The sequence below is a fragment of the Carcharodon carcharias genome, chromosome 25 (assembly GCF_017639515.1).
Source record: "Carcharodon carcharias isolate sCarCar2 chromosome 25, sCarCar2.pri, whole genome shotgun sequence".
Lineage (NCBI taxonomy): Eukaryota > Metazoa > Chordata > Chondrichthyes > Lamniformes > Lamnidae > Carcharodon > Carcharodon carcharias.
In genome coordinates, this window is record NC_054491.1 from 40914525 (window position 1) to 40935997 (window position 21473).

At 41.5% G+C, this 21473-nt stretch overlaps 1 protein-coding gene across 9 annotated transcripts in view; it reads right to left on the reverse strand.

Annotated features, from left to right (window-relative positions):
* Positions 1-2516: 2516 nt before the first annotated feature.
* fli1 (Fli-1 proto-oncogene, ETS transcription factor) overlaps positions 2517-21473 on the reverse strand; it is a 119683-nt gene continuing 100726 nt past the window's right edge. For all 9 annotated transcript variants that reach the window (XM_041174349.1, XM_041174356.1, XM_041174350.1 and 6 more), the window contains one exon: positions 2517-4493. In XM_041174349.1, coding sequence (XP_041030283.1) covers positions 3964-4493 — 530 coding nt within the window. In that variant the 3' untranslated portion in view covers positions 2517-3963. The remainder of the gene's footprint in view (positions 4494-21473) is intronic.

The window sequence follows — 21473 nt, forward strand, 5'->3', positions numbered from 1 at the left end:
GACTGCTACATGGCCAACTTTAGCATAGAGATAGTACAATGTATGGAGTCATATGACTGTTCTGCTGTCCACTAAAATGCTCATGACTTTACAGTCTATGCCAGGGTGGGGGCAGGGTGGGAGATTGAAAAGTTCTGGAGCACTTATTGGCACTTTGATGCCTCGGCGTTGCTTGAGTGGGCAGAAGCCCGACTCCAATCATGTCAATGGCTGTACTTGAACTGTCTCAGTTGTAGAGGAATGGTCACTAATGCCCACACTACCCCCGACTCCATATGCTTGTGCGCTATATTCACCCACAATGCAGCCCTTGTGGCACCCCCTTCCCCAAGTCACCTCAACGGCAGGGCTGCTCTTGCCCCCTCCCGAGTCTCCTCAACTGCAAGGCAGTCCTTGCCCCCCGCTCCCACCCCCTCCTTGAATTCCAATATGTGACCCTGGCCCTGGCGAGCGCTGCACATCATTGCTGAGTACTCACCTCCGGGTTCCCCTCAAAGCGCAGCCTGCCAAGTGCACACCTTTTATATGCTGTTGTGAAACATGTTAGTGGGATGGACAATCCAGCAGGGGGGAGGGGACGATTCCGGCAGGCTGGCCTAATATGCAGATGCATTACGATGAGGTTCCTTTTCCAATGGCGGCTGAGCAGACAATTGCAAACTGGCTTCACGCCATCATGAAACCGTTCGCCATATTGTCCGCTCACGCCAACGAATGCACCCGACGCTGGTGGGCACAGAAAATCCCGGCCATTGTCTTTTGTAAACTTTCCCTTAATCTAAACCTGAGCTAGTTTTATTTCCAATTCTCTTGTACCAGGCAGCAGATTAATGAATGAGATTGTGATCTCTTCCTCTCCTCCCAAGCATGTCAGTCTCACATGTGTACTCACTGTGCTAATGATTAACAGAATCATAGAATGTTTACAGCACAGAACGAGGCTACTCAGCCCACTGTATATGTGCCAGCCCTCTGGAAGAGCAACTCAGCAATCTCAATCCCTTGCCCTTTCCAATAACCCTGCACTTTTTTCTCTTAAAGTGCTTATCAAATTTCCTTTGGAAAGCCATGACTGAATCTGCCTCCACCGCAGTGCATTCTGGATCCTAACCAGTTGCTGTGTAGTTTTCCTTCATGTCGCTGTTAGTTCTTTTGCCAATCGCCTTAAATGGTTGTTCTCTGGTTCTCGGTCCTTTCACCAATGGGAACAGTTTCTTTTTATTTACTCATGATTTCATAATCACTCCTCACGATTTTGAGCACTCCTATCAAATCTTGTCTCAACATTCTCTTTAAGGAGAACAACACCAGCTTCTCTAATTTATCAATCTAACTGAAGTGCCTCATCCCTGGACCTATTCTCGTAAATCCTTTCTGCACCCTCTCCAATGCCTTTACATCCTTCCTGAAGTATGGGGCCTGTAATTAGACACAATATTACAGTTGAGGCCAAACAGGTGTTTTATGAAGCTTCATCATAACTTCCTTGCCAAAGAATTTCTCACAATTTCCTTGTTCAGAGAGTAAGGGGAAAAAAAGATTCCAATCAAGGGAGGGATACCTAAGAAACAAGAAACCCTTCTATTATTATTCATTGTGGGTATTGTAGTTTTATTAGAGTATACCATTGCTGCAATTAATGCTGAGACAGCTTGGTCTCCATAGTTACAAAGTCCAGTAGGCTGTGAAAAGGAAAAGGCAGGCAGAAACAAACAGGGTAAGACAAATAGAAATAAGAATATATTTCAAATCCTTCCATGTCCCCTATCTCTGTAGCCTTCTCCAGCTCTCCAACCTTCTGAGAACTCTGCTTTATTCCAAATCTGGTCTCTTATGCCTATTATTGGACAATGTGCCTTCAGCTGTGTATGCCCTAGACTCTGAACTTCCCTCTCTAAATCTCTCTCCTCCTCCCTTTCCACCCTTAAGCTTTTCTGTAATACTTACCTATGTAACCAAGCTGTTGGCCACCTGCCTGAATGTTTCCTTCTTTGGCTCAGTGTCAATTTTTAAAAATATGATTAAGCTCCTGTTAAGTGCCTTGAGGCATTTTATTACATTAAATGAAAGTTCTTGTTGTGATTCCAGCACCAAATTAGTTTTACAACAGCTGCTAATGCATTCACATAAATTGCAATCTGTGTTATTTTAACACATATTAATCTGATCGTGAAAATAGCACAGTAACGGCTTCATGCACATTGACTGTCTTTTCTAGCATAAATAATTCATTCAACTTACCCCTTTTTGGTGCAAAGTGATACCTCAGACATACAACTTGCAAATGAAAGTCTTGCGCCCTTTGACTGAAATTGGCAGCTCTGTCTATCTTTACAAAGCTGCTTAAACAAGTCAATATCAGGTTAGGTTATGGGAACCGTGTTTGAAAATTAAAAAAGTTAAGAGAGAAGGAAAACAACAGGAAAAAGAAAATGAGGTGCCCTAAACTCCTCACACTTAACAATTGAAAATTGGGTTCTCTCTCAGAAGCTACATCAGTAACAAGTTGCTGTACGTGAGAGGGATTTATTAAGGCACTCCCTATTGCCACTGTTTATTGAACATTTTACATAGTGTAAGAAACTGTTACACATGCCATTTCTTCAATAGTACACAGTTCTCGTTCACATAAAAATTCATGCATGTAATAACAGAACCATCTGTCTGAGGAAATAGTCCATGGCAGTTGGTTTTATGTCAGAAGTAGCCCTTGTATAAGTGTTTTGGTTTAATACTTAATATGCTGCAAGGGATTAATTGCAAAGTTACATAATCATCATCAAGAACTATTTGCATATATAGTAGGCGATGTCCCATTTTAATGGGAAAATCGTGTTGGTGATTATTTAAAAATGCTACATAAAAAAGTCCAAAAAGCTCTAAGAACTAGGAAATAAATTGCTTCCAGCTATTTGCATCTTATAGAAAATAGCTGTATCAGTGCTTCTGTCATTAGTAACACTTTATAGGAATAAAGTTTTCTCAACAATTACTACCCTATGTGTCCCTTTACTCAGTAAAAAGGCAGAGCCAAATGTACAGATAGAAGTTCTACAGGCTACAAAATGACTATATTTTGTCAAAATGGACTTGATAGTAAAACTGCATCTGTGACCGAGGTCAACTCGTGTAATACTGTAACTTAAAGGAATTGTCATTTTCTGCATAATTTATACAGTAACTTGCTTTATACGAGGATGCGTGGTTGATCCAATATTGAATTCTTACAAACGCACAGCGTTCGCGTATCCTGTGTAATCAAATTATCTTTAGTGTTCCTAAGGACAAAACACAGTTCTTTGTAGCAATATTCTTCACTTGTTAGCATAGTTTTTCAGGTCAGAAGTCAAAACAGATGTACCCCTTTTTTCAGTTCATTTCACTGAGGAAGAGTCTCTGTTTAACAGAGGTCCTTTCTGGAAGAAAGCATCATCAGTGAAATAAAAAGCTGGGGGGAAGACCAGTTCCAGTAGTCCTGCAACTGGTCAAATGCCCACAGCTGGTCATCCAACTGCAAATATATTGGCAGATCCACAGTTATTTTTGACTGTGGTTACATTGTAGGACTGGTTAGTAATCCAGTGTTGCTAACTATTAAAGGAACAACATCTGTGACTGGCCAATGTCAATAACTGACTACAAGCCCTTAATTGGTGCAAATGTCCAAGACTTCATGGAAGATCATTGATTGCTGATCAAAATGGTTATAAATCCACTGATGCTCAACACTTTTACAATGGGTCAATGTTCACTTTGAGATAACAGATTAACAGTTGGAGACTTTAGAGGTGACAAAAGGCCCATAGCTAGCTAACGATTCAAAAATGGACAGAAATCCAGTTTGGTAACAATTCTTGCATTCATTAATGTTCCAAGGCCATATGAAGTTCCAGGATCCCTAGAGTTCCAATATTGGGTATAGATCCACCTAGGTTGGCAAGCAAGAAGGAACGAAGGTTAATGCTAGTAATAGCTGCCCAAGTGAGAGGGAACATGCGTATTAGGATGACGGGGCACATTTGGATTGGGGTAAATGCCCGCTGTAGGAGAACTCCAGTATGGTGAGGTTGCTCCAAAGAAGCTAGAGGACGTCACTGGCATAGAGGTGGGATGAGGGGACACAAAGTTCATCTTCTGCGGATGTGCATGATAGGCGGACATGTAGGAGAGGTCTGAGGGATACTTATACATAGAAGACTCTGTTGGATGTGGTTGGAGAGCCTGTGCAATGCCATGAAAGTCAAATTTGTATGCATAACGTTTGCCATGAACCTTGGTCATGATGTTTTTGTCGTAATAATAGCGCAGAGCTCTGCTCAGCTTGTCGTAGTTCATGTTGGGTTTGCTTTTCCGCTCTCCCCAGCGCCGTGCCACTTCATCCGGGTCTGTCATTTTAAACTCGCCATTGGTTCCCTCCCAGGTGATGCAGTTGGCATTAGAACTGTCAGACAGCAGCTCTAGGAGGAACTGCCAAAGTTGTATTTGTCCACTTCCTGTAAGAAAATGAGAGCTTTGTATAAGTTATTTGCAGGTCAGCAATGCTATGGAAAAAGTTAACTCACACTTCATTCCCACCTAACCTATGGAACTCTAATTCTATGATGTATGGAGAAATCGAAACCTTCTTGATGACTCATTCAGTAACTTCATTGCTCAGGGCTGAATTGAGCCTTACAGACTAACTGCTATTTTACCACTGCTAACACCAAAGGTGTGATGGGAGGAAAGCTGCAGAGCTATCTTCTACTTCCAGTAATCTGCTATTTACAAATTTAGGCCATGTCAAAACAGAACTAGTTCATACTAGCATCCTACGTGTCTAATGTTATTAAGGACATTGGTTAAAATGTTAATGAATCCTTGTGTTGACCAGAAGGAACAAATGCTGGTGTGACATGTGGGCTCAGCAATGGGATGGGAATTCTCATCACAGCAGGCTGGCTTTCAGCAGAGAGTTGACTGATGCAGAAAGTGATGGATTTGAGAGCAAGAGCACATTAGTACTGACATCAATGTTTGGTCAGCTGCTGACTCTGTTAACCTGAATCCTGTGGAATCTGAGAAGCAGGACATAGTCCATGCAATAATCAGTGAAGCCTATAGCTCCAGCCTGAGAACAGCAAGGTATAACATTGACAAAGTATAGCTATGAAGGCATGTACTAACAATGAAGCTTTTGCAAATCTGTTTTTTTTAAGCAGCTTTTGAGATAAAGCTTGAAGAAACCAAAAGATCTACAATCATACAGTGTAACAATTAACAATGACAGAATGGCTTGCATTTTAAGAATAATGATTCCTTGGAACAATTTGCAGTTGCCTGATCTAGCTAGTAAGTGTTACCATAGAATGAGTTTCTCAAGTCTCACACAATTCTGTGATTATCTGGTGTATGAAAAAAACTTACATTTGTTAATGTTCAGTGCACACTATCAACAATTTGATGTCATTTTGACAATTTGTGGCAAGATACACAGCAAAATCTGTATCACACTGTAATAAACTGAAACATACCAAACTACTGTACCACATTGTGAAAAACTGAACAATGCTAAAATTCAATACCATACTATAAACAACTAAAACACATTAAAATACTGTATCACCCCACGATAACCTGCAACACATTAAAAAATGTACAACATTGTGATAAACTGAAAACACACTAAATTAATGCACTATATAAACTGCAGCAAAGTTAATAGAAAATGAAAATTAAATTACTCACAATAAAAAAGTGCACCACATAAAGAGATTGTATCACATTGTGATAAACTATGTCATGCCAAAACACTGTACCACATTAAAATACTGTACCACACTTGGAAAACTGAATAATAATAAACTGTAGTATACTGAAAAAACTGAACCACAGTAAAATACCATTCCACATGATAAACTGAGCACTATGATAAAATACAATACCACACTGTGGTAAACACCACACTAAATTAGTGTACACATTGTAATAAATACCAGCATTCTAAAATGCTGCACAACACTATGATAAACTGAGCCACACTAAACTACAGTACCACACACTACAAGAAACTGAAGCCCATTAGCATCGTGTGCTAAACTACCATACCACACTGTAATAAACTAAAACAAATAAAATATTGTAGCACACTATGACAAACTGACCCACATTAATAAATTGTATTATGCTATGATAAACTGAACCACACAAAAATGGTGTACCTCGCTGTAATGAACTGCAAACTAAAATATTGTATCACACAGCAATAAACTGAACCACTCTAAATTACTGTACCATATAGTAATAAACTGAACCACTCTAAAATGCTGTACCACACTATGGTAAAATTAAGAACCTTAATATAGGTAGGGCAGCTGGTCCAAACGATATTCACCTAAGCGTCCTCATGGAGATGAGACAGGTGCTGTACGAACCCCTTGCCTGTATCTTTAATAGCTTGCTGGTTTTCTTAGAGTGGAAGGTGGGTAATGTATTCCCAATCTTTAAAAAAGGAGATAAGATGGATCCGGCTAACTATAGGCCCATTGGTTCGATGTCAGTAAAAGGGGAGATGCTTGAAGGAATCATGAGGGAGGTAAAATATGGCTATTTAGCCAAAGAATTACATATTATTGATGCCAGTATGACTTCAATCAAAGGAGGTTCTGCCATATATATCTGACTGTGGCTTTTGGTAAGGTCCTGAATAATATTCTGGTATTAGTGGCAATTTACTGTATATTAAAAACTGGCTGAAAACCCAGAGACAGAAATTATGAAGATAGATTTGGATTTGTTTGGAACCAAGCTTCTGTCCTACAGGAGCCATTGATCTTTGTAATTTTGATTAATGATCTGGATGTGGGTGATGGGGGCTTGACCTACAAGTTTGCAGATGATAAAAAAGTTTGTGCAGATGCTCTGATTGTAGACAATGCTCAACTGCCTAAAGCAGATCTTAATGCATTGGAGGATTAAGATCATGAGAGGTTCTAAGTGGTCGGCAGGCTTAAAAGTAGATAAGTAACCAGGCCCAGATAAAATGTGTCCCATACTGTTAGTGAGGCAAAGGAGGAGATAGCAGTGCACTGGCAATAATTTTCAATATTTCTCTGGCCACAGAAGAGGTGCCAAAGGACTGGCGGACAGCTAATGTGGTACCATTATTCAAGAAGGAAGGGATAAAGCAGAGAACTACAGGCCAGTCAGTCTAACCTCAGTGGTGGGGAAACTATTGGAAGCAATTCTGAGGGACAGAATTAATCTACACTTGGAGAGGCAGGGATTAATCAAGGACAGTCAGCATGGTTTTGTTAAGGGGAGGTCATGTCTGACCAATTTGATTGAATTTTTCGAAGAGGTGACCAGGTGTGCAGATGAGGGCAATGCATTTGACGTAGTCCACTTGGACTTTAGCAAGGCTTTTGATAAGGTCCCGCATGGGAGCCTGATAATGAAGGTAAGAGCCCATGGGATCCAAAGCAATTTGGCAAATTGGATCCAGAATTGGCTGAGTGTCAGGAAGCAGAGAGTGATTGTCGAGGGGTGTTTTTGCGGCTGGATGCCTGTGTCCAGCAGGGTTCCACAGGGTCCGGTGTTGCGTCCCTTGCTTTTGTGGTATATATAAGCAATTTAGACTTGAATGTAGGAGGGTTGATCAGTAAGTTCACGGATGACACAAAAATTGGTGGGGTGGTAAATAGTGAGGGGGATAGCTTTAGATTACAGAAAGATATAGATGGGCTGATCAGTGGCAAATAGAATTCAATCCAAATAAGTGTGAGGTGATGCACTTGGGCAGGACAAACAAGGCACGGGAATACATGATGAATGGTAGGACCCTGGGAAATACTGAGGTTCCGAAGGACTTTGGAATACATGTCCACCGGTTCCCTTAGGTAGCGGGACAGGTAGATAAGGTGATTAAGAAGGCATATGGATACTTGCCTTTATTAGCCGAGGCATAGAGTATAAGTTATGCTGGAACTGTATAAAACACTGGTTAGGCCACAGCTAGAGTATTGCATGCAGTTCTGGAATCCACATTATAGGAAGGATGTGATTGCACTAGAGAGAGTGCAGAGGAGATTTACTAGGATGTTGCCTGGGCTGGAGAGTTTTAGTTATGAGGAGAGATTGGATAGACTGGGAGTATTTTCCCTGGATTATGAGGGGCATAAATAGGGTAAACAGGAAGGAACTTTTCCCCTTGGTGGAAAACCAAGTGGCATAAATTTGAGGTAAGGAGCAGGAGGTTTAGAGGGGATGTGAGGAAAATTTTTTTCACCCAGAGGGTGGTGGGAGTCTGGACCTCACTGATTGAAAAGGTGGTAGAGGCAGAAACCCTCATAACATTTAAGAAGTATTTGGATGTGCACTTGCGATGCCATGGCATTCAAGGCTATGGGCCTAGTGCTGGAAAATGGGATTAGAATAGTTAGGTACTTGATTGACCAGCGCAGACTCGATGGGCCGTAGGGCCTTTTTCTCTGCTGTAGACCTCCAAGATTGGCAAATGACATTGAAAAAGTGTAGTGCTGTGAATGTGAGTAGCTCAAATGCTGATCATACTCCTCAGGGAAAAGTAGTAAAGCAGATGGAGAAAAAGAGCCCTGGTTGTTCTAGTGCATCAATATAAAAGGATGCATAACCAATACTGTGATATAGCAAGGGCAAATAGGGTGCTGCTGTATATTTACAAGACGAATGACTACAAGCCTAACCATAAGGTTTTGCCCATGTACAAGCCCTTGGTTCAACGTCAGTTATAATCCTGAGCTGGATTTAATGAGCTTGTCATGGAAGGAACAATGGCAGCCAAGCCTACTTAATAGTGGGCATCAGTCTCCCAGTGGCAGGACAACCTACCCCAATTAAATCAGAGGGTGTAAGGGCCAGATGCAATTTAGTGGTGGCTCAGGGATTAAATGGAGGCCACACCTGTGCCATCAGAAGACCACCCAGCAAAGCCTATTGGGTTTGCCAGCAAATGAGATGGGGGGCAGTGGGCCCCTCACTATCAGGCACTCTGTCCCTGATCAAGGGACCCAGCACTGGGCAGCAGGGTGGCTGCTGAAAGCCATCTGCCTACCGTTGCCTCTGACACCCCTCCACATCCTCTCCTGACCCTGGCCCCCACCCCACAACCTCCATCCCGCCTTCACTCAACTGTAGCCCGGGAACCGTCCGCAATCCTGTGCGTCAGCTGGGCCGCCAGCAGCCACCACTCCCACTGGCACTGCCAGCAATGAAAATCTGCCAGCTTCTATTGGTGAACAGCACTCAGCATACGGGACTTCTGCTGCCGAGGACCTCAACTTTAGAGAAAGCCTGTCAGTGACCAATTAGGTACCTGAAGGGACTTGATTCCTTCAGGCCTCTGCCATTGGGATTAGCTGCTAGTTAACCAACAAGTGGGTGAGACCCCCATCGATCTGACAAAATCATGGCCATTGTGTCCAGTTTTGATTCGCTCACATGGTGATATTCAGGCTTTGGAAAAGGGTGCAGAGAAGAGCCACATGCCTAAAATTTGCTAATTTGAAGTACCTTGCTATCAAGATGAGCACAGTGTTGGAACTGTACACTTTAAAGAAGGGATGATTCGATAGAGGTTCATAAGATGATGAACTGAGTAGATTATACTTAGAAGGTAGGTGGTGGCATAGTGGTAATGTCAGCTAGTAATCCAGAGACCCAGGCTAATGCTCTGGGGATATGGGTTTGAATCCCACCATGGCAGCTGCTGGAATTTAAATTTAGTTAATAAATCTGGAATTAAAAAGCTAGGTCTTGGTAATAGTAACCATAAAACCATTGTCGATTGTCGTAAAAGCCCACCTTGTTCACTAATGCCCTTTAGGGAAGGAAATCTACCGTCCTTACTTGGTGTAGCCTACATGTGACTTCAGACCCACAGCAATGTGTTTGACTCTGAAATGACCCAGCAAGCCACTCCGTTGTATCAAACCACTACAAAGCAAGCAGAAGGGAAAGAAACTGGACGAATGAGCTAGGCACTGGAAATGACAACGGCAAACCTAGCCCTATCTATCCTGTAAAGTCCTCCTTACTAATATCTGGGTGCTTGTACCAAGATTTGGAGACCTGTCCCAAAGATCAGTCAAGCAAAAGCCTGACATAGTCATACTCTAAAAATCATACCTAACAGACAATGTCCCAGACTCCACCATCACCATCCCTGGGTATGTCCTGTCCCCCACAGGAAAGATCCACCAGATATGCTCAGTTTGACCGTGGTATACAGTCGGGACAGTAGGGATGGAGTTTCCCTGGGAATTCCCAACATTGACTCTGGACCCTATGAAACCTCATGGCATCAGGCCAAACATAAGCAAGGAAACCTCCTGCTGATTACCACATACCACCCACTCCTCAGCTGATGAATCAGAGCTCCTCCACGTTGAATACCTTTTGGAGGAAGCACTGAGGATGACAAGGGCACAGAATGCACTCTGGGTGGGGACCTTCAACGTCCATCACCAAGAGTAGCTCGAGTGCACCACCATAGATCGAGCTGGCCAAGTCCTAAGGAATATAGCTGCTGGACTGAACCTGCAGCACATAGTGAGGGAATCAACAAGAGGGAAAAACCTACTTGACTACACCCTCACCAATCTCACAGGTGCACCCATCCATGATAGTATTGGCAGGAGTGACTACTGCACAGTCTTTGTGGAGACAAAGTCCCATCTTCACATTGAGGCTGCCTTGGCTGCATCATGCTGTGTGGCACTAAAACCGTGATAAATGGGGATAGATATCAAATAGATCTAGCAACTCATGATTGGGCATCCATGAGGTGATGTGGGCCATCAGCAGCAGCATTGAATACAACCACAATCTGTAAACTCATAGCCTAACTTATCCCCCACTTCACCACTACCATCAAGCCATGGGACAAACCCTGGTTAAATGAAGAGTGCAGGAGGGCATGCCAGGAGTAGCCACAACTATCTTCCTTTGTGTACTAGGTGTACCAGTGGAGAGTTCCCCCTTCCGCCCATTCCCATTGGTTCCAGTTTTGCTAGGGGTCCTTGATGCCACACTTAGTCAAATACTGCATTGATATCAAGGGCAGTCACTCTTACCTCACCTTTTGCATTCAGCTCTTTTGGCCATGTTTGGACGAATGCTGTCAGGTCAGGAGCTGAGTGGCCCTGGCAGAACCCAACCTGAGCGTCAGTGAACAGGGTTGTTGCTGAATAAGTGCTGCTTCACATCAAGTCAGCATTTGACCGAGTGCGGCATCAAGGAGTCCCAGCAAAACTGGGGTCAATGGGAATCAGGGGGAAAACTCTTCACTGGTTGGAGTCATACCTAGCACAAATGAAGATGGTTGTGGTTGTCAGCAGTCAATCATCTAAGTGCCCAGAATATCACTGCAGGAGTTCCTCAGGGTAGTCTCCCAAGCCCAACCATCTTCAGCTGCTTCATCAATGGCCTTCCCTTCATTATAAGCTCAGGAACATAAGAACTAGGAGCAGAAGTAGGCAATTCAGCCCCTCGGGCCTGCTCCGCCATTCATTACAATCATGGCTGATGTCATTTCGGCCTCAATTCCAATTCCCAACCCTCTCCCCATAACCTTTCAGCCCGTTACTAATTAAAAATTTGTCTATCTCCTCCTTAAATTTATTCTGTGTCCCGGCATCCACTGCACTCTGAGGTAGTGAATTCCACAGATTAGCAACCCTTTGAGAAAAGTAATTCCTCCTCATCTCTGATTTAAATCTACCACCCCTTTGCCTAAAACCATGGCTTCTCATTCTAGAATGCCCCAGAAGGAGAAACATCTGCTCCACGTCTACTTTGTCTATCCCCTTTAGCATCTTATATACCTCAATTAGATCTCCTCTCATCCTTCTAAACTCTAGCGAGTATAGGCCTAAACTGCACAACCTCTCCTCATAAGACAAGGAATGGGTATGTTCACTGATGATTACACAATGTTCAGCATCATTCGCGACTCCTGTGCCCCTGTGCACCAAACCCTGGACAACATTCAGGCTTGGCCTGATAAAAGGCAAGTAACAGTCACAGAATCACAGAATCCTAACAACACAGATGGAGGCCATTCTGCCCATCATGTCTGCACTGACTCTCCAATTGTGCAATATGACCTAGTGCCATTGCATGCCTTTTCCCCATACCCTTGCACATTGTTTCTATTCAAATAATCATCTCATGTCCTCTTGAATGCCTCGATTGAACCTGCCTCCACCACACTTCCAGGCAGGGCATTCCAGACCCGAACCACTCGTGTGAAAAAGTTTTTTCTCACATTGCACTTGCTTCTTTTGCAAGTCATTTTAAGTCTTTAAATTCGCACCACACAAGTTCCAGGTAATGACCATCTCCAACAAGAAAGAATCTAACCATCTCCCCTTGACATTCAATGTCATTACAATTGCTGAATCCCTCACTATCAACATCCTGGGGATTACCATTGACCATAAACTGAACTGGACTAGCCATATAAATACTATGGCTAAAAGACGAGGCCAGAGACTAGGAATTCTGTGAAGATTAATTCACCTCCTGACTCCCCAAAGTCTGTCCACGATTTAAAAGGCATAAGTCAGAAGTGTGATGGAATACTCTCCACTTGCCTGGATGAGTGCAGCTTCAATAAAACTCAAGAAGCTCAAAACCATCCAGGACAAAGCAGCCCACTTGACTGGCACCCCATCCACCACCTTAAACATTCACTTCCTCCACCGCCAGCACACAATGTCAGTAGTGCGTAGCATCGACAAGATGCACTGCAGCAACTCACCATGGCTCCTTTGACAGCATCTTCCAAATTGTGACCTCTACCATCTAGAAGTACAAAGGCAGCAGGTGCATGAGAACACCACCACCTGTAAGTTTCCCTCCAAGCCACACACCATCCTGACTTTGAATTATATTAAGACCATAAGAAATAGGAGCAGAAATTAGGCCATTCGGCCCAGCGAGTCTGCTCCGCCATTCAATCATGGCTGATAAGGTTCTCAACCCCATTCTCCTGCCTTCTCCCAATAACCTTCAATCCCCTTACCAATCAAGAACCTATCTATCTCGGTGATTTATCCACTTTCAGACTTTCAGTTTTCCTAGCACCTTCTCCTTGGTAATAGCCACCATACTCACCTCTGCCCCCCAACTCTCTTGAACTTTGAGGATGTCATTCATGTCTTCCACTGTGAAGACTGACGCAAAGTACCTATTCAGTTCCTCCGCCATTTCTTTGTTCCCCACTACTACTTCTCCAGTGTCATTTTCCAGCGGCCCAATGTCCATTTTTGCCTCTCTCTTACCCTTTATATATCTAAAAAAAACTCTTGCAATCTTCTTTTATATTACTGGCTAGTTTACCCTCATAGTTAATCTTCTCCCTCCTTATTTCTCTTTTAGTTGTCCTCTGTTGGTCTTTGTAGGCTTCCTAATCCCCTGGTTTCCCACTGCTTTTTGCCACATTGTATGCTTTCTCTTTAGCTTTTATGCTGTCCCTGACTTCCCTTGTCAGCCATGGTTGCCTCTTCCTCCCTTTAGTATGCTTCTTCTTCCTAGGGATGAATTTTTGCTGTGTCTCCCAAATTACTCCTAGAAACTCCTGCCATTGCTGTTCCACTGTCTTTCCTGCTAGGCTCATCTCCCAGTCAATTCTGGCCAGCTCCTCCCTCATGCCTCTGTAATTGCCTTTATTCCACTGTAATACCGTTACATCTGATTCCGGTTTTTTCCTCTCAAATTGCAGGGTAAATTCTATCATATTATGGTCACTTCCTCCTAAGGGTTCCTTCACCTTAAGCCCCTTATCAAATATGCCTCATTACACATCACTAAATCTAGAATTGCCTGTTCCCTGGTGGGCTCCACCACAAGCTGCTCCAAAAAGCCATCTTGTAGACATTCCACAAATTCCTTTCCTTGGGATCCACTACCAACCTGATTTTCCCAGTCTACCTGCATATTGAAATCCCCCATATTGCTGTTCCTTCACTGTCACTGGGTCAAAATCCTCTCTCCCTAACAACGCTGTGTGTGTACTTACACCACATGGACTGCAGCGGTTCAAAAAGACAGCTTATCACCACCTTTTTAAGGGCAATTATGGATGGGCAATAAATGCTGACCTAGCCAGCGACACCCACATCCTGTGAAAGAATTTTTTAAAACATAGACTTGTGTCAACTCAATAGATAATGGAGGACAATGGGGTCACAGACTGAAGTCATATAAGGCTAAATTCGATTAGTTGGTTCTTTTTCCAATGAATAGCGAACCTTTAAAACTGCCAGCCAGCTTGAGCAATGCACATCAATTCACTAATTTCCTTCAAGGAATGGCTGTGCCTTATTCTGGCTAAGGCAGAGATTACCGCTTACAAAAGGTTGGGTACTGCGTGACATTAATCAGACCCTTAATGATTTCCTGGACCTGTTTCCATTGCCTAAAGGGGTCAGCAAGGTATTTTCCAATTTCTTCCCCAAATGGCATAGTTTTTACCTAGTTTTCTGCATGCTTCTGGACCAGTGAGGGGGGTTATATATTTTGATTCAAATTATCACATTTGAGTGGCACAATTTGGATGGATCAGAGAGTTTACACTGTCCATCATTGTACATATGTTTATATGTACAATGATGTTCTGTGGAAGGGTCATGAGGACTCGAAACGTCAACTCTTTTCTTCTCCGCTGATGCTCCCAGACCTGCTGAGTTTTTCCAGGTAATTCTGTTTTTGTTTAAAATACTATATCCCATCCTGATAAATTGAAACACTCTAAAATACTGTACCACAATGGAAGACACTGAATCGCAATAAAATAGTATTCTACACTGTAATAAAGTGTCAGACAATAAATTATTGGACTACAATATAATAAACTGCAACACACTGAAATACTGTATCACACTGTGAAAAACTGATCCACAATAAAATATTGTACCACATTGTAATAAACTGATGACAAAACTGTACAATGCTGTAATAAACTCAGAATTAAGTGCTATATCATGCTGAAATAAACTGAACAAAATAGTGTGCCACACTAAAATAAATTGAACCACACTAAAATAGTTTCACACTGTAATAAACTGAATGACTGTAAAATACTTAACCACAATGCAATAAAATTAAATCACATTAAAATACTGTACCACACTATACTCAATTTATCCACAATGAAATATTGCACTAGGCTTTAATAAACTAAACAATAAATACACTGTCACATTCTAACGAACTGAACCACACTAACACACACAAGCCCAATTCAATAAAATAAATCAAATTAAAATACTGTGTCACACTAAAATAAACTGAACTAAAATAAAATACTATACCACATTATAATAAACTGATTCAGAATAAAATATTCTATCACATTGTAATAAACTGAATGGCAGTGAACTACTGTACCATACTGTAATAAGCTGAACACAATGAAATACCATACCACACTGTAATAAACTGAAGCACACTAAAATACCATACCACAATGTAATAACGGAACCCAAACTAAGCTATTGTAATAACTTGAACAATAAAATACCGTATCACACTATAATAAATTGAACCACATTAAAATAAACTACAACATAAAATATTGTTCCACATGTAATAAACTGAATGAATGTAAAATACTCAACCACACTGCAATGAAGTGAACCACATTAAAATACTGTACCACATTGTAATAAACTCACCTATAATTAAATACTGCACCAGACTGCAACAAACCTAACAAAAAATAGTATCACACTCTAATGAACTGAAGCACACTAAAATACTCAACCACAATGTAATAAGAGCAAATCACATTAAAATACTGTATCTCACTGTAATGAACTGAACAAAAAAAAACTTGACCACACTGCAATACATTAAATTGAAACACAATAAAACAATGCATCACACTCTAATAAACTGAACCACAATAAAATACTATATTATACTGTAACAAACTAAATCATAATAAATACTGCACCACGCTTAATAAACTGACCCACAATACTGTATCTCACACTGTAATCAATTGTACCACAATAAAATACTGCACCGCACGAATAAGCTGACCCATAATAAGTTACTGCACCCCATTTCAAGAAATTGAATCACAATAAAATAATATACCACACTGTAATAAACTGAACCAAAGTAAAATACTGTACCACACTGTAATAAACTGTACCACACAAAGGTACTGAACCATACTGTAATAAACTGAAGAATAAAATACTGTACCGCTCTGTAATGAATAGGACCTGAATGAAATACTATACACATTGTAATAAACTGAACCACAATAAAAAACTATATCACAACCTAAAAATCTGAACCACACTAACATGCTATACCACAGAATGATGACTTATGTTATACTAAAGTATTACACAACACTAGTAAACCACTCCATAATAAAATACTTTAGTGCTCCGTGTTAAACTTAAAAATCTATACCATACATCAAGAACAACAACCTGCCTTTATATGGCACTCTAACATTGTAACTTTTATTTTTCAGATCATGGTATGTGATTGTTTTCGGTGATGCCAATGTTTATTGCCTATCCCTAAATACTCTTGGGAATGTGGTGATGAGCCACCTTCCTGAACTGTGGTGATAATGCTGGAATTTCAGAAATTTGAACCACTGACAGTAAAGAAACAACGATAGTTCAAAGTTGATGGACTGTGGCTTGGTATAGAACTTGCAGCTGATGATCTGCAGCCCTTGTCTTTCTAGGTAGTAGAGGTCCCCAGTTTGAAAGGTTCTGCCAAAGGAGCCTTGGCATGTTGCTGAGCAGGATGTTTAATCCTAGATGGTGTCACGCTTCTTGACTGTTGGAGCTGCACTCATCCAGGCAAATAGAGATTATTGCATCATACACGTGACCTGTGCCTTGTAGATGGTGGGCATGCTTTGGAGAGCTTGGAGGTAGGTGAGTTATTTGCTGCACAGTTCCAAGTCTCTGACTGGTATTTGTACCCATGGGTATTTATATGGTTGGACTAGTTAAGTTTTTGGTCAAGCCTCAGAGTGTTGATGGTAGGAGATTTAGCAATGATAATGCCGTTGAATATCAAAGGAGACAGTTAGATTCTCTCTAATTGTAAATGATCATTGCCTGTTACTTGTATGTTGCAAATGTTACCTGACACTTACCAGCTCAAGAAACTGAAAGTTGAATAGGCTTTGCTGCATGTGATTCCCAAGACATTTCACAGGAGGTATTACAAAACAAATTTGGCACTATAAGCTTGTCAAATAGGTAGATTTTAAGGACCATAGTAAAGGAGGAGAGGTAGAATTGTTGAGAGGTTTAGGGAGGGAATTTCAGAGCTAAGGACCTATGAACAGATGAACTAGGAGCACAAGTAGGCCACTCAATCCTTCAAGCCTGCTCCGCCGTTCAATAAGATGATGACTGATTTGTTAATCAAGAATCTATCTAGCTCTGCCTTAAAAATATTCAAAGACTCTGCTTCCACCACCTTTTGAAGAAGAGAGTTCCAAAGACTCATGACCCTCTGAGAGAAAAGATTTCTACTCATCTCTGTGTTAAATGAGCAACCCCTTATTTTTAAACAGGGACCCCTAGTTCTAGATTTTCCCACAAGTCGAAGTATCCTCTCCACATCCACCCGTTAACATCCTCAGGATCTTAAAGGTTTCTAAACTCCAGTGGATACAACCCTAACCTGTCCAACATTTCCTCATAAGACAACCTGCCCATTTTCCAATTGTCTCGTAAACCTTCTTTTAACTGCTTTGAATGTGTCTACGTCTTTCCTTAAATAAGGAGACTGATACTGTGCACAGTAGTCCAGATGTGGTCCCACCAGTGCCTTGTACAACTGAAGCATAAAACCTCTTCTTTCAATTCAATTCCCCTTGCAAACATTCTATTAGCTTTCCTAATTACTTGCTGTACCTGCATACTAGCCTTTTGTGATTCATGCACTTGGACACCCAGATTCCTCTGCATCTCAGAACTCTGCAATTCTCACCATTTAGATAATATGACTCTTTTTTTATTCCTCCTGCCAAAATGGACAATTTCACATTTTCCCATATTATACTACATTTGCCAGATCTTTGTCCACTCACTTAACCCATCTATGTCACTTTATAGCCTGCTTACATCCTCTTCACAACTTACTTTCCTACCTATCATTGTGCTGTCAGCAAGTTTAGCAACCATATTATAGACTCATAGATGCCTACAGCACGAAAGGAGGCCATTCGGCCCATCATGTCCATGCCTGTCAACGAAGATCAGACTACACTAATCCCATTTTCCAGCCCTGGAGGCTATGGCAATGCAGGTAAATACCTCTTAAAGTTTCTGACTCAACCACCCTTTCAGGCAGTGAGTTCCATACTCCCACCACCCCCTGGATGAAAAATAAATCCCCTCAACTCCCTTCTTAGGCTTCTACCTCTTACCTTAAATCTATGTCCCCTGGTTATTGACCCCTCTACTAATGGAAAACGTGCCTTCCTATCCACCCTATCTATGCCCCTCATATTCACAATCTTATACAGCTCTATCATGTCCCCTCTCAACCTTTGTTGCTCCAAGGAAAAGAACACCAGCCTATCCAACCTTTCCTCATAGTGCAGACCCTCCAGCCCAGGCAGCATCCTGGTAAATCTCCTCTGCGCCCTCTCCAGTGCAATCACTTCTATAATGTGGTGACCAGAACTGCCATAGCAGTAGAGGCCTAACCAGTGTTTTATACAGTTGCAGCATAACCTCCCTCCTCTTGTATTCTATACCTCGGCTAATAAAGGCAAGTATCCCATATGCCTTCTTAACCACCTTATCTATCTGCCCTACTACCTTCAGGGATCTATGGATCATCTGTTCCTTCATCCAAGTCATTTATATAAATTGTAAAAAGTTGAGGCCCCAGCACTGATCCCTGTGGCACACCACTCATTACATCTTGCCAACCAGACAAGAGACCCATTTATGGATACTCTTTGTTTCCTGTTAGCTAGCCAATCTTCTATCCATGCCAATATGTTATACCCTACACCATGAGCTTTTATTTTCCACAATAACCTTTGATGTGGCACCTTATCAAATGCCTTCTGGAAATCTAAATACAGTACATCCACGGTTCTCCTTTATCCACAGCATATGTGACTTCTTCAAAATACTCCAATAAATTAGTTAAGTATGATTTCCCCTTCACAAAACCATGTTGACTCTGCCTGATTGTTTTAAACTTTTCTAAGTGTCCTGCTATAACATCTTTAATAATAGCTTCTAACTTTCTCCTTATGCCAGATGCAAAGTGAATTGGCCTGTAGTTTCCTGTTTTCTGTCTCCCTCCCTTTTTGAATAAAGGAGTTACATTTGACATTTTCCAATCTAATGGAACCTTCCCAGAATTTATGGAATTTTGGAAAATTTAAACCAATGCATCAGCTATCTCACTAACCACTTCTTTCAAGACCCTAGGATAAAGTCCATCAGGACCCAGAGATTAGTCAACCTGCACTCCAACAATCTGCTTACCAATTCTCTGTTGATTGTAATTTTCCTGAGTTCTTCCCTCCCTTCCGTTTCCTGATTTACAGCTAGTTCTGGGATATCACTTGTATCATCTGTGAAAACTGATGCAAAATACCTATTCAATTCATCCGCCATTGCCCTACTTTCCATTATTAATTCCCCAGACTCACTTCCAGTAGAACCAACACTCACTTTGTTAGCTATTTTTTATTTAATTATCTATAGAAACTCTTACTGTCCATCTTTATATTTCTAGCTAGCTTTCTCTCATACTCTAATTTTTCCCTCCTCATTAATCTTTTTGTGATTCTTTGCTGCTCTTTATATTCTATCCAATCATCTGACCTGCCACCTATCTTTACACAATTATGTTTTTTCTTTAAGTTTAACACTGTCTTTAGCTTTTTCAGTTAACCACAAATGGTGGTTTCTCCCCTTGGATGTTTTCTTTCTCACTGGAATGTATATTTTCTGTGTATTCTGAAATATCCCTTTAAAAGCCTGCCACTGCATCGCTATGGAGCTTTTCCTTAGCCTCATTTGCCAGCTCGCCCCAGCTAGCTCTGCTTTAATGCCGTCATAATTGCCCTCATTTATGTTTAAAATACTAGCCTTGGACCCACTCTTCTCCCTCAAACTGAATGTAAAATTCAATCATATTATGATCGCTGAAGGGAGTTAGGGGTGCCTTCACTATGAGGTTATCAATTAATCCCATCTCATTGCACAGTACCAGATCTAGTATAGCCTGCTCTCTGGTTGGCTCCAAAATGTGCTATTCCAAGAAACTACCCTGAAAACATTCTATGAACTCCTCATCTAGGCTAGCTTTGCCCATCTGATTTTTCTAGTCTATCTGTAGATTAAAATCCCGCATGATTATCGCTGTATCTATCTGACAAGCTCCCATTATCTCTTCCTTTATACTCTGTCCTACTGTGTAGTTACAATTAGGGGGCCTGTACACCTTTCCCACAAGAGACTTTTTGCATTTATTATTTCTCATCTCAATCCAAGCTGCTTCTACATTCTGGTTTCCTGGACTTAGGTCATCCTTCAGTGCAACTGGCCTACGCAACTGAAGGCCCACGCAGGCAATGCTGGAGTGTAGAAAACAGATATATGCAAGAAGCTTGAATTGGAGGAGTGCAAAGTCTTGGAGGGTTTCAGGGCTGGAGGAGTTTACAGAGGTAGGGGAGTGTAAAGCGATGGAGAGATTTGAAAACAAGCATCAGAATGTTAGAATCAAGGCATTTCTGGACCAGATGGTAATGTAGGTCAGTGAGCAGTGGGTTGATGGGTGAAGGGTATTTGTGAATACTGGGATTTGGCAGGAGATTTTTGAATAAGCTCAAGTTTATGGTGGACGCAAGGTGGGAGACCAGTCAGTAAAGCATTAGAATAGTCCTATATAAAGGTACCAAATACATAGATGGAGCTTTCAACAGCAGATTTTCAGAAGCAGTGGCAGAAATGGTTGATGTTATGGAGGTGGAAGTAACTGATAAACTACACTGATTACACCACTTTAAAATACTAACCACATTAGTAAATGGCACTGCACTAAATTATTGTACCTCACTGGTTAGGCCTCGGTTGGAGTACTGTGAACAATTCTGCTCACCACACTTTATGGAAGATGTGAAAGCATTGGAAAGGGTGAAGAGTTGATTTACTAGAATAACATCAGGGAAGAGAAAGTCTTCTATTATGTGGAGAGACTAGGTAAACTGGGATTATCCTTCTTAGAGCAAAGAAGGTTAAGGGGATAGAGATGTTCAAAATGATGGAGCTTGCTGATGGATAGATAGGGAGAAACTGTTTTCAATGACATCGGAGTCTGTCATCGGAGGACACAGATTTAAGATAACAGCAAATAACCCCATGGGTAGATGAGGAGATTTTTTATGTATGATGAGTTGTTATGATCTGGAATGCATTATCTGAAAATGTAGT